Raw genomic sequence first — 13,455 nt, 5'->3', positions numbered from 1 at the left:
GTCAGCACAGAACTGATCTGTCAGAACTCTGGGGACTGCTGGGTGCTGTGGCATGTGCCTATCCCAGCAATTTGGGAGGCTGAGGTAGGAGAAGCACAAGTTCAAGGCCAGCCTCAGCAATTTAGCAAGGCCCTAAGCAACTTAGTGAGATCCTGTCTTTTAAAAAAAAACAAAAACAAAAAAAAACAAAAAAACTGGGGATGCAGCTTAGTGGTGAGCTTGGGTTCAGTCCCCAGTACAAAAACAAACAATCTCTGGGGACTGCTGAAGGATTTTCAGGTCAGCAGAAGGTGGCAGATTGCTGAAGCCATTGAGATAGTAGTCACCTCTTTACTTGTTGGTCCATTAGTTCCCCCTCTTAAAGACAAGGATTTACATTGCTTTAAGAGTTTCCCAAAAATTGCTGAAATATGGTTCAGATACAGGTTGGTCTTCTCCAATAGAGATCCAAAGTAACAATGGTTTGAACAAGATAAAAGATGGTTTCTCTCATAAAACATTGGTATAAGTAGGCCAGGCCTAGTATGACAACTCCTGCCTGCTTTCATTCTGCAGCAGTGCGTGGGCCCTTCAGCATCCAAGATGGCTCCCTGTTTCCTGTGCACTCTAGCTGGGAGGGAGAAAAGAAAAGACAGCTCTTTTCTTTGTAGGTACTCAACTGTGAATTTGCTCCTTTATTTCACAGTCAGGATTTTGACATGTGCCTTTATTCTGGGCAACCATGTTTCTTACTCCAAAAGTCCATTCTCAAACTCTAGAAATCAACATGGAGAGTTAGCCAGGAGTCTCCATCACACTGAATGCCACAGACCTCCGTATTTTAGAGATGAAAAAGAGGTCTAGTATGTGGGAAAAGAATTTGCCCAAGGTCACCATATTATGGTTTAAGCCAAAGCCCAGGGCAGGGGAAGAGTTGGGGGATGGGAGCCTCTCTCAAGCCATTTTTCGTATGCCCATGCCGCCCTCCAGGGAATAAACACAAGTGGGTTCCACTGCAAATAGACATGAAGCCTGAAGTGTCCAGAGAGAAACTTGTGTCGCGCCCCACTCGCCCACAGGAGCCGAGACATACACCTGCCAGCCGCGGGGAGATCAAAGGTACATGCTGTCCATTATGGAGGACCTGGACTGGGAGATGACCTCAGTCCTCACCCGATGCCCCCTCTCCCCCATAGGGTCTGAGCCTGCCACCTACATGCCTGTGTCTGTGGCCCCCCCCACCCCAGCCTGGCAACCAGAGACCAAATCGGAGCCTGCCTGGCACGACCAGGACGAGACATCGAGTGTGAAGAGTGATGGGGCTGGTGGGGCGCGGGCTTCCTTCCGTGGCCGTGGACGGGGGCGTGGTCGCGGCCGGGGACGCGGCCGGGGTGGTACTCGAAGTACGTGAGGCCCCTTTGGGCTCCGGGATGTCCAAGGGAGTGCGGCGGGGGTGGCGGGCAGGAATCTTCTTTCCCTAACATCACCCATTTCCCCCATAGCCCATTTTGACTACCAGTTTGGCTATCGAAAGTTTGATGGTGCAGAGGGGCCTCGAACCCCCAAGTACATGAACAACATTACCTACTACTTTGACAATGTCAGCAGCACTGAGCTTTACAGCGTGGACCAGGAGCTGCTCAAAGACTACATCAAGCGACAGATGTGAGTGGTGGTGGGAACAGGGGTGCTGAGAACTGGGTGAGAGGTTAGGGGCCTCCAGAGGGTTGCAGGCTGCCTGACCAGGACTGGATGCCCTCCCCTAGTGCTCACTGCAAAAGATGACTTCTCTTGTTCTTTAATCTGGCTTTTCATAGTTAACTGTTGATGACTAAAGTAGAACCATTTTACTTCAAGGAAATTAGAAATTACCACTAATGAAAAGGAGTGTAAGATTCCTAGAATATACCTGCTTCTGTGCCTCCATTGGTAATGACAGCACTGACTGACTGCTAGCAAACATTTATTGAGTCCTCACTATTGGCCCGGCTCAGTGTTAAGTGCTTTACAGGCATTATCTTATTTAGTCCTGTAATTTTTAACTGCTGAATTCCTATGAGCTGGGTCTTTTATCCCCATTTTATAGGTGAGCAAACAGGACCAGTAACTTGCTCAGAGTATCACAGTGAGAATGTAACAAAGTGCATACTGGAATCCATTTCTGCCTGATTGCAAAACCTTTGCTCTTAACCACTCTAATATATAGTTTCACTGTGCAGTGGAGGAGCCATACAAGGAAGTAGAAAATTGCAGTACAGTATTACAAGTGTTTTAGGAGCAAAAGAGAAAGTGATAATATTGGAACTGGATTTTAAAGATGGCTGAGGAGTTTGCCAGGCATGCCAAGGGACTGAAGGGCAGAGATAGTGATTTGATCTAAAGTCCTTGGCTGTTGAAGGTATACATCATTTCTTTTCAGCCCTTAGACTGTAGAAGAAAGACAGAACAGCTGAGAGGCAGCGTGAAGGGGCCTGGGGTGGGTAGTAGAACAGGGAAGGCATGTTCGCGAATGATGCTGCAGTTTCCTCAGCGATGCCTCTTCTCCCCTCCCCTTAGTGAATACTACTTCAGTGTGGACAATTTAGAACGAGACTTCTTCCTGAGACGAAAAATGGATGCTGATGGTTTCCTTCCCATCACCCTTATTGCTTCCTTCCATCGCGTGCAAGCCCTCACCACTGACATTTCACTCATTTTTGCGGTATGTCTCGTTCCCTGGGTTTAGGGTGCTGGGGAAAGAAAGGTTCATACTTAGAGAGCTGGAGTTTGGAGCTAAGGCAGAAACTTCTGGAAGGAGGTCCCTATCTAATAATTTATGCTGAAGTCATTCCAAAGGTTGGCTAGCCTCCTTCCCTCCTTCCTTCTCTCTCTCTCTCTCTCTCATAGAAAGCATCAGACATTTACAAAAGTAGACAGAATAGTATAATGAACCCATCACCACCTTCACTATCAATTTACTGTGGCCAGTCTTATTCATCTGTCCCCTCACGTGTATCTTCTCTCATATGACTTTAAAGATAGTCTTAGGTAAACTGGCATTTTATCCACAGATGTTTCAGTACAAAGACTTTTTAAGAAATAGAACCATTTCTCAGTTGGTAGAGTGCCTGCCTTGCACGCACAAGGCCCTGGGTTCTAATCCCCAGCACCAAAAAGAAAAATAACTACAATATCATCACACCTAAAAATGTTGGTAATTCCTTAATATCACCAAATATCAGTCAGTTTCAGATTCACCTTAATTTCTCCCCTCCCCCTCAGTTTTATTAAAAATAATTTTTGAAGATCAGGATCCAAATAAGACCCATATATTTAAAAAAAAAAAAAAATAGACCCATATATTGTTTTAAGTTTCCTTCTCCCTCTTTTTCATTGGCAATTTATCATTTGAATAAACCAGGTTGTTTAAGTTACAGGATTTCCCACAGGACAGAGATGTCATTTAACATGTTAATCTGTACTCTAGTTTTTGGTAAATTGGTGACCCAGAGGCATGATGAGTTTCAGGTTTTGGAATTTTTCCCCCCTTGGCAAGAGTATTACATAGATAATGTGTTTGTTTCTAGTGATTCTTAACATTTCATCTGTTTGTCTCTCTTGTGACATAAGCTGCTGTAGACTATCACTGCATATTATTTCATTAGGAATTACAAAATGGAGATATTCTGTCAGTATTATTACTATAATACCTCTTTGAGGAAAAACTTTTGCTTCATCAATTATTCAGTTACTAAGAGGTTTCACAAAAAGGGCAGATAAGTGTTTGATCTTTTTCCCTTTAAGTTTGCAGATCCCTAATAACCTTGAGAGATGACTAGTGAGATAGGGTTTTTTCACTTGTTTGTTTGCTTTTGGAGCATAAGCATGTGAATTTAAACATTAATTAATTTCAGTCCATTGCAGTTAATATTAAATCGTATTGTTCCATATTTACTTGGCCATTGGGATTCTCATTCATCTTGTACTTTTCCTGTTCTAGATCTAAAATTGGCTTTTTTTTTTTTTTTTTTTTTTTTTTTAAATCAAGGAACTCTTCTTCCTTTTGGGTGGGGGCAATGATATTTAGAAACCATGGTCTGAGTTACAGGGGTGCTTATTGCTACTCGACTGATCATTTTTTCTGGCAGTTTGTTTTTGTAAGATGAAGTATATTATGAGATCATACCGTAAAATTCAGGAGTGCAGGGTCTTTATCTAATCCCAAGAATTTTATAGACATCTTCTCATTTCTGTCCTGCTAAAAAATACCTAATGGTATTCATTTTATTTTACAGTATATACACATAATCTTACAGTGATATCTCTACCACCACTGAATTTTCTTTTTTTTTTTTAATTTATTTTTATTGTAAACAAATGGGATACATGTTGTTTCAGTTTGTACATGGAGTAACAGCATACCATTTGCATATTCATATATTTACATAGAGTAATGATGTTTGATTCATTCCGTTTTTTTTCTCCTTCCCCCCACCCCTCCCACCTCTCTTTTCCCTCTATACAGTCCCTCCTTCCTCCATTCTTGTCCCCCTACCACCCCCCATTAAGTGTCATCATCCACTTATCAGTGAGATCATTCCTCTTTTGAATTTTTGAGATTGGCTTATCTCACTTAACATGATATTCTCTAATTTCATCCATTTGCCTGCAAATACCATAATTTTATTATTCTTTGTGGCTGAGTAATATTCCATTGTATATATATACCACAGTTTCTTTATCCATTCATCAATTGAAGGGCATCTGGGTTGGTTCCTTAGTCTGGCTGTTGTGAATTGAGCAGCTATGAACATTGATGTGGCTGTATCTCTGTAGTATGCTGATTTTAAGTCCTTTGGGTATAGGCCGAGGAGTGGGATAGCTGGGTCAAATGGTAGGTCCATTCCAAGTTTTCTAAGGAATCTCCACACTGCTATCCAGAGTGACTGCACTAATTTGCAGTCCCACCAGCAATGTATGAGTGTATCTTTTTCCCCACATCCTCTCCAACACCTATTGTTGCTTGTATTCTTGATAATCGCCATTCTAATTGGGGTGAGATGGAATCTTAGTGTAGTTTTGATTTGCATTTCTCTTATTATTAAAGATGGTGAACATTTTTTCATATGTTTGTTGATTGCTTGTAGATCTTCGGTGAAGTGTCTGTTCATTTCCTTAGCCCATTTGTTGATTGGGTTATTTGTATTCTTGGTGTAGAGTTTTTTGAGTTCTTTATATATTCTGGAAATTAGTGCTTTATCTGAAGTATGAGTGGCAAAGATATTCTCCCACTCTGTAGGCTCTCTCTTCACATTGCTGATAGTTTCCTTTGCTGAGAGAAAGCTATTTAGTTTGAATCTATCCCAGTTATTGATTCTTGCTTTTATTTCTTGTGCTATGGGAGTCCTATTAAGGAAGTCTGATCCCAAGCCAACAAGGTGAAGATGTGAACCTACTTTTTCTTCTATAAGATGCAGGGTCTCTGGTCTGATTTCAAGGTCCTTGATCCATTGTGAGTTGAGTTTTGTGCAGGGTGAGAGATAGGGATTTAGTTTCATTCTGTTGCATATGGATTTCCAGTTTTCCCAGCACCATTTGTTGAAGAGGCTATCTTTTCTCCATTGCATATTTTTGGCCTTTGTCTAGTATGAGAAAATTGTATTTATTTGGGTTTGTGTCCGTGTCCTCTATTCTGTACCATAGATCTACCTTTCTATTTTGGTACCAATACCATGCCGTTTTTATTACTATTGCTTTGTAGTATAGTTGAAGTTCTGGTATTGCGATACCCCCTGTTTCATTCTTCCTGCTAAGGATTGCTTTAGCTATTCTGGGTTTCTTATTCTTCCAGATGAATTTCATGATTGCTTGCTCTATTTCTGTGAGGTACATCATTGGGATTTTAATTGGAATTGCATTGAATCTGTATAGCACTTTTGGTAGTATGGCCATTTTGACAATATTAATTCTGCCTATCCAAGAACATGGGAGATCTTTCCATCTTCTAAGGTCTTCCTTAATTTCTTTTTTCAGTGTTTTGTAGTTTTCATTGTAGAGATCTTTTACCTCTTTGGTTAGATGGATGCCCAAGTATTTTATTTTTTTTTGAGGCTATTGCAAATGGAGTTGTTTTCCTCATTTCCCTTTCAGCTGTTTCATCGCTTGCGTATAAAAATGCTGTAGATTTATGTGTGTTGATTTTATAGCCTGCTATTTTGCTGAATTCATTGATGAGGTCTAGAAGTTTTCTGGAGGAGATTTTGGGATCCTCTAAATATAGAATCATGTCATCAGCAAATAGTGACAGCTTAAGTTCCTCTTTTCCTATTTGTATCCCTTTAATTTCTTTAGTCTGCCTAATCGCTCTGGCTAGAGTTTCGAGGACAGTGTTGAATAGAAGTGGTGAAAAAGGACATCCCTGTCTTGTTCCCATTTTTAAAGGGAATGGTTTCAGTTTTTCTCCATTAAGAATGATGTTGGCCATGGGCTTAGCATAAATAGCCTTTACAATGTTCAGGTATGTTCCTACTATGCCTATTTTTTCTAGTGTTTTGAGCATGAAGGGGTGTTGTATTTTGTCAAATGCTTTTTCTGCGTCAATTGAAATAACCATATGATTCTTATCCTTAAGTCTATTGACATGATGGATTACGTTTATTGATTTACGAATGTTGAACCATCCTTGCATTCCAGGAATGAACCCCACTTGATCGTGGTGCACAATTTTCTTAATATGTTTTTGGATACGGTTTGCCAATATTTTGTTAAGGATCTTTGCATCATCAAGGATATTGGTCTAAAATTTTCTTTCCTTGATGTGTCTTTTCCTGGTTTGGGTATGAGGGTGATATTAGCTTCATAGAATGAGTTCGGTAGGGTACCCTCCTTTTCTATTTTCTGGAATACTTTGAGAAGTATTGGAATGAGTTCTTCTTTGAAGGTCTTGTAGAACTCGGCTGAGAATCCATCTGGTCCTGGGCTTTTCTTGGATGGTAGATTTTTAATGGCTTCTTCTATTTCATTGCTTGATATTGATCTGTTTAAATCATGTATGTCCTCCTGGTTTAGTTTGGGAGGAGCATATGTCTCTAGAAATTTGTCAATGTCTTCGGTACTTTCTATTTTGTTGGAATACAGATTTTCAAAGTAGCTTCTCATTATGTTCTGTATCTCAGTGGTGTCTGTTGTGATATTTCCTTTCGCATCATGTATTTTAGTAATTTGAGTCTTCTCTGTCCTTCTCTTTGTTAGTATGGCTAAGGGTTTATCTATTTTGTTTACTTTCTCATAGAACCAACTTTTTGTTATGTCAATTTTTTGAATAGTTTCTTTTGTTTCAATTTCATTGATTTCAGCTCTGATTTTAATTATTTCCTGTCTTGTACTACTTTTGCTGTTATTCTGTTCTTCTTTTTCTAGGGCTTTGAACTGTAATGTTAGGTCATTTAATTGTTGACTCTTCATTCTTTTCGGGAATGCACTCCATGCAATGAATTTTCCTCTTAGTACCGCTTTCATAGTGTCCCAGAGATTTTGATATGTTGTATCGTCATTTTCATTGACCTCTTAAGAATTTTTTAATCTCCTCCCTGATGTTTTTTGTTATCCATGTTTCATTCAATAGCATATAATTTAGTCTCCAAGTGTTGGAGTAATTTCCTTTTTTGTCATTGATTTCTACTCTCAGTCCATTATGATCTGATAGAACACAAGGCAGTATCTCTATTTTTTTGCATTTCCTAAGGGCTGCTTTGTGGCATAACACATGGTCTGTTTTCGGGAAGGTTCCGTGTGCTGCTGAGAAGAAAGTGTATCCACTCGTTGATGGATGGAATGTTCTATATATGTCTATTAAGTCTACGTTATCGATTGTGTTATTGAGTTCTATGGTTTCTTTGGTTGGATTTTGTTTGGAAGATCTATCTAGTGGTGACAGCGGTGCGTTAAAGTCGCCCAGAATTATTGTGTTGTGGTCTATGTGATTCTTGAAATTGAGAAGGATTTGTTTGATGTACAGGGATGCACCATTGTTTGGGGCATAAATATTTACTATTGTTATGTCTTCCTGATTTATGGGTCCCTTAAGCAGTATGAAATGTCCTTTATCCCTTCTGACTAACTTTGGCATGAAGTCCACTTTATCTGATATAAGGATGGAAACCCCTGCTTTTTTACTGAGTCCATGTGTGTGGTAGGTTTTTTCCCATCCTTTCACCTTTAGTCTGTGGATGACTTTTTCTATGAGATGAGTCTCTTGCAGGCAGCATATTGTTGGGTCTTTCTTTTTAATCCATTCTGCCAGTCTGTGTCTTTTGATTGATGAGTTTAGGCCATTAACGTTCAGGGTTATTATTGAGATATGATTTGTATTCCCAGTCATTTGGCTTATTTTTGATTTTTAAGTTGGCTTGGTTTCTCCTTTGAGTGGTTTTTCTCTAAGGTAGTTCCTCCCTTTACTGACCTCCATTGTTGTTTTTCATTTCCTCCTCATGGAATATTTTGTTGAGAACATTCTGTAGTGCAGGCTTTTTATTTGTAAATTCTTTTAACTTTTGTTTATCATGGAAGGATTTTATTTTGTCTTCAAATCTGAAGGTTAGTTTTGCTGGTTATAGGATTCTTGGTTGGCAACCATGTTCTTTCAGAGCTTGAAATATGTTGGTCCAGGCCCTTTTAGCTTTTACAGTTTGGGTTGAGAAGTCGGCTGCTCCCTGTATTGGTCTCCCCCTATATGTAGTCTGACACTTTTTTCTCGCGGCCTTCAAAATCCTATCTTTATTTTGAATGTTAGGCATTTTTATTATAATGTGCCTTGGTGTGGATCTGTTGTGATTCTGTGCATTTGTATTTGATTTTCCATTTCATTCTTCAGGTTTGGGAAATTTTCTGATATTATTTCATTGAATAGGTTGTTCATTCCTTTGGTTTGTATCTCTGTGCGTTCCTCAATCCCAATAATGCTTAAATTTGGTCTTTTCATGATGTCTCATAGTTCTTGGAGATTCTGTTCATGATTTCTTACCATTTTCTCTGTTTGGGCGACTTTATATTCAAGATTAAATATTTTGTATTCATTGTCTGAGGTTCTGTCTTCCAAGTGGTCTAGTCTGTTGGTGATGCTTTCCATCCATTGAGTTTTTTATTTGGTTTATTGTCTCTTTCATTTCAAGGATTTCCGTTTGGTTTTTTTTTTTTTTTTTTTTTTTGAGAATCTCTATCTCTTTTTTGAAATGGTCTTTTGCTTCCTGCAGGTGCTCTTTCAGCTTATGGGTATTATCATTCATTGCCTGCATTTGCTCTCTTATCTCATCCTTTGCTTCGTGAATCATCTTAATCATGTATAATCTGAATTCTTTTTCTGACATTTCTTCTAACATACTGTCATCGGATTCTATTACTATAGAATCTAGATTTGTTTGGATCATTTTCTTCTCTTGTTTTTTCATGTTGTTCATGTATCTTCCCCTCTAGCAGTGCAGATCTGGGGTATTGCAGATTTCCCCCTATAGGCTTATAGTGGCCCTATAGGTTTCCAAAACCCTTTCTTTAAGGGGAGATCAATATTAGCAGTGTCCAAATCAGACACTATGCAATCCTAGACCAAATAGCCCCTATGGGGACAATAACAAAATTGTCATAATAAACAGAATGAGTTCAAATGTTATCTTCGGTAAAACAAACAGATTTGCAGTAAGATCTGCAGTTTCTAATGGAGGACAAAGAGGATGCAGAGGGATGTAGAATATGGCTGTTAATGGGATAAGAAAAGAATATACAGAAGTTCTAGAAAATAGAAAGGGTGAGAGTGTAATCAAAAGAAGTTGGATGTTAGCATGCAAAAAAGGGAGAAAGAGACTCTGAGGGAACAGGTAAACAAAAGGAAAAGAAAGCAAGAAAGTAAAGAAATAAAAACTTAAAATTTTTTTTAAAAAGGAGAAAAAAAATCTACTGTATAACAGTCATATACTAATAAAACCTCCCAGTGTTCAGGAGCCTGATGTATGAGAAGTACCTGACAATGAGCTTCAAGCCTCCGGCAGGCGTCCCAGGATGGGATTTGCCCCACCCAAAGATCGGAGCTACGGCTTCCAGGATTATCCAAGATGGCCGCTCTGGCTTCGAAATGTGTTGGCAAATGGGGAGCTGCAGCTCAGGGGTGGACGTGGTCAGCTGGAGGTCCTGGAGATGGGATGCAGTTGGTCCAGCAGGGGTCCTGGAGGTCCAGTGTGTTCAGTGTGGTTGTGGGATCCTGGAGGCCGGGTGCAATCAGTCAGTCTGGGTTCCTGGTGATAGGGCGCAGTCAGTTGGTCTGGGGGTCCTGGCAGCAGGGAGCAGTCAGTTGATGTGAGGGCCCCAGAGGCCAGGGAGTGATCGGTCAGGCTGAGGGATCCTGGAAATGGGGCTTAGTCAGTCCAGCCAGGGGGCCTATGGAGCCTGGCTGTTGTCTCAAAATGGCGGCAGCCACGTGTAATTAAACCTGCAGGTACTCCAACAGTGAACTTCCAGGCAACAGCAGGCAGCTGGTGCTCCACTGGCGGTCTGCAGTCAGTCTGCTGGCAGCTGTCGGACGATCGGGAGGTGAACGTCCAGCGCGTTGGGTGATGGATAGGGGTAAAGTAGGCGATGGACAGGCGAGAGGCAGGCAAATGGAGGATGATAGACGCCTGACAGTGAGCAATCTGCTCTCAAAAAAGGCGTCGATATGCTGGCTGAATTTTCTTTTTTCAGTTTATGTGACTATTTTTAGTCGTTTGAAATAATCTCTGGTTATGCCTTAAAGTAATATATAGTAGTTTTATTTTGTGCTCAAGTTTTAGGATTGTTCATCCCTGATAATTTTCTGATTTTCTTCTTTTATGTAAAACACTAATGGTTCCAAAATTTCAACATAAACTAAACATATAAACTCATTCATAAACTTACACATATAAACTCATTTAAAAAGTTTAACTTAAACGTCTTTTTTCCTCATATTTTTATTGATGCGTTGTAACAGTATACAGTGGCAAGATTCTTTATGTATTAGGACATGCCCACAAAACAGCGATATAATTTGACCAGTATCATTCTTAAGATTCTGTGAGTTCCATCTTTTCCTCTTTCTTTCCCTACAGGTAACCTTTTCTGAATTCTTCCATTAAAAAATAAGGGGAAAAAAATGCCACTATGTATGCTTTCTCTTTCTTAGATTAACTGTAATCTACCACATATCTATTTCTTCAATTCTGTTTTGTTTTTACTTCATATATCTGGGCATTAGCCACATAGTAGTATATAAGAGAAAGATATTCCTCATTCCTGGGGTTGTATAGTACGTCCGTGGTGCATGTGTGTGTTTGTTAGTTTTGTGTGTGTGTGTGTGTGTTAACCTGTTCTCTTGTAGATGAACATTTTGTTTCCAGTTTTTTCTAAAACATAAACTGTGTTGGTGTTAATGAATAGCTTTGTGTATTTCATTTTTCATATTTTTGCCAGTGTGTCTTTGCTGTAGATTTCTAGACGTCGGACAGTTAAATTAAAGGTGGATGCATATTTAATTTTACTTCTTTTTCTAGGGAATGTGCATTTTGTATTTTTTTTCCTTTTTTTTTTTAAGTATATATTTTTTAAGTTATCAGTGGATCTTTATTTTATTTGTATGTGGTAGTGAGACTCGAACCCAGTGCCTCACACCTGCTAGGCAAGGTCTCTACCACTGAGCCACAACCCCAGCCCAGGCCTTTTGCATTTTCACCAGCAAGTTATGAGTGCACGTTTCCCCAGTCTCACAAACCATATATTTTCACAGGTTGAAATTCTTTCCTCTTTCACTTAGAAAATTTAAAAATGTTTTTTTAGCCAGTTGCAGTGGCATGTGCCTGTAATCACAGCAACTCGAGAGGCTGAGGCAAAGAGGATCACAAGTTCAAGACAGACTTGGCAGTTTAGTGAGGCCCTAAGCAACTCAGTAAGATGCTGTCTCAAAAAGTAAAAAGGACTGGAGATGTAGCTCAGTGGTAAAGGACTCCTAGGTTCAATCCCCATGTATATCTTTGTTTTTATATAAAAACTCAAAAAGGGATCTTACGCACAGTGGCCAGTTCCTGCTTTTTTGACTTAATATATTTTGTGTCTTTCTACTTTACCATATGTAAAGCTGTTTGTTTAGTGTGTGAGTAGGGTTCCACTGAAGGGATATGCCATAGTTTTATTAGAATTGCCAACTCCATGGCAAGTTACTTTTCGGGTGTTTTCCCTCTTACAGACAGTATTGCAGTGAATGGCCTCTTGTTTAAATCTTAAAACATACTGTTACCTGTGTGTGCAAGAATTTGCTAGATTACCGGAAGTAGAATAGCAGGGTCAGTGGGTAGGTGTGGTTTTCATGTTCCTACAAATTTGAAGATCTTATCTATCTGCTAGTCAGGGGAGAAGATGCCAGTTTTTTAATATACTGTTGGCACTGGCCTTAATACCCAAGCCCACAGGGACCCAGTTGTCCATCTCTAGGATCTCTGGCTGTCCTGGTTTCTCCTCTTTATTCCCTTTCCCTCCTCCTTTCCTGCAGGCCCTCAAGGACAGCAAGGTGGTGGAAATTGTTGATGAGAAAGTTCGTAGGAGGGAAGAGCCTGAGAAGTGGCCTCTTCCTGGTCCCCCAATAGTGGATTATTCACAGACTGATTTTTCCCAGCTTCTCAACTGCCCCGAATTTGTTCCCCGCCAGCACTACCAGAAAGAGACAGGTGGGTACCCTGCTGGCATGTAACTGCCTCCTTCTTGTCCTTGTCCTCTGGCTAGCAGTCCATCCTAGGGCTGGCCTCAGGAAGAGGAGTAGAGGGATGAGGACCTCACCTTTCCATCCTCAGAGTCGGCACCTGGCTCTCCCCGTGCAGTCACCCCAGTGCCAACCAAAACGGAGGAGGTGAGCAACCTAAAGACACTGCCTAAGGGCCTGTCTGCCAGCCTGCCTGACCTGGATTCTGAGAACTGGATTGAAGTGAAGAAACGGCCTCGACCCTCCCCAGCACGGCCCAAGGTAGCCGACCCCTGTCCCCTGCCTTGTGTTTTAGGGCCCTGTGTGGGATGGGGTCTCAAACAGGAAAAGAATTGTGGTACTGAGGATCTAGCAGGAATCCCAGGTGGTCCAGGGTCATAATGTGAGTTGGAGTTACCAGTAGTGATTGCAGGAAAATCGACACGACCCATTTCTACTTTCAACGATGGCTTACGTTTCTTGATTCTTGGCTGTTCTTTTTGCCTCATTGAAATCCCAAGTGCCATGTTTGCAGTGCCTTTTTCCTGAATTTGTCTTCTCTGTCCCGTGTATAAGTCCTTTGGGTCCCTTAAAAGAGGGAAGGGAGAGGAGCAGATGCATGGCCCAGATGTGGTAACTCCACTGATTTGAGCCTGGACTAGATCACGGGTCTTCCCTGATGGCTCGGTGGTTTTGGGAAGCATGTTGAACAGCAAGGCTTGTTTACCATGGGGAATGGTGGGGTTAAACTACTCCGAAATAGT

At 40.7% G+C, this 13,455-nt stretch overlaps 1 protein-coding gene across 6 annotated transcripts in view; it reads left to right on the top strand.

Annotated features, from left to right (window-relative positions):
- Positions 1-13,455, top strand: part of LARP1 (La ribonucleoprotein 1, translational regulator) — an 87,884-nt gene that overhangs the window by 62,134 nt on the left and 12,295 nt on the right. For all 6 annotated transcript variants that reach the window (XM_079144996.1, XM_079144992.1, XM_079144997.1 and 3 more), the window contains 6 exons: positions 970-1,098; positions 1,176-1,382; positions 1,482-1,644; positions 2,536-2,680; positions 12,506-12,680; positions 12,804-12,973. In XM_079144996.1, coding sequence (XP_079001122.1) covers positions 970-1,098; positions 1,176-1,382; positions 1,482-1,644; positions 2,536-2,680; positions 12,506-12,680; positions 12,804-12,973 — 989 coding nt within the window. The remainder of the gene's footprint in view (positions 1-969; positions 1,099-1,175; positions 1,383-1,481; positions 1,645-2,535; positions 2,681-12,505; positions 12,681-12,803; positions 12,974-13,455) is intronic.

The sequence above is a fragment of the Sciurus vulgaris genome, assembly GCF_902686455.1.
Source record: "Sciurus vulgaris genome assembly, chromosome: 6".
Classification (NCBI taxonomy): domain Eukaryota; kingdom Metazoa; phylum Chordata; class Mammalia; order Rodentia; family Sciuridae; genus Sciurus; species Sciurus vulgaris.
This window is presented reverse-complemented; position numbering and strand designations above follow the sequence as displayed.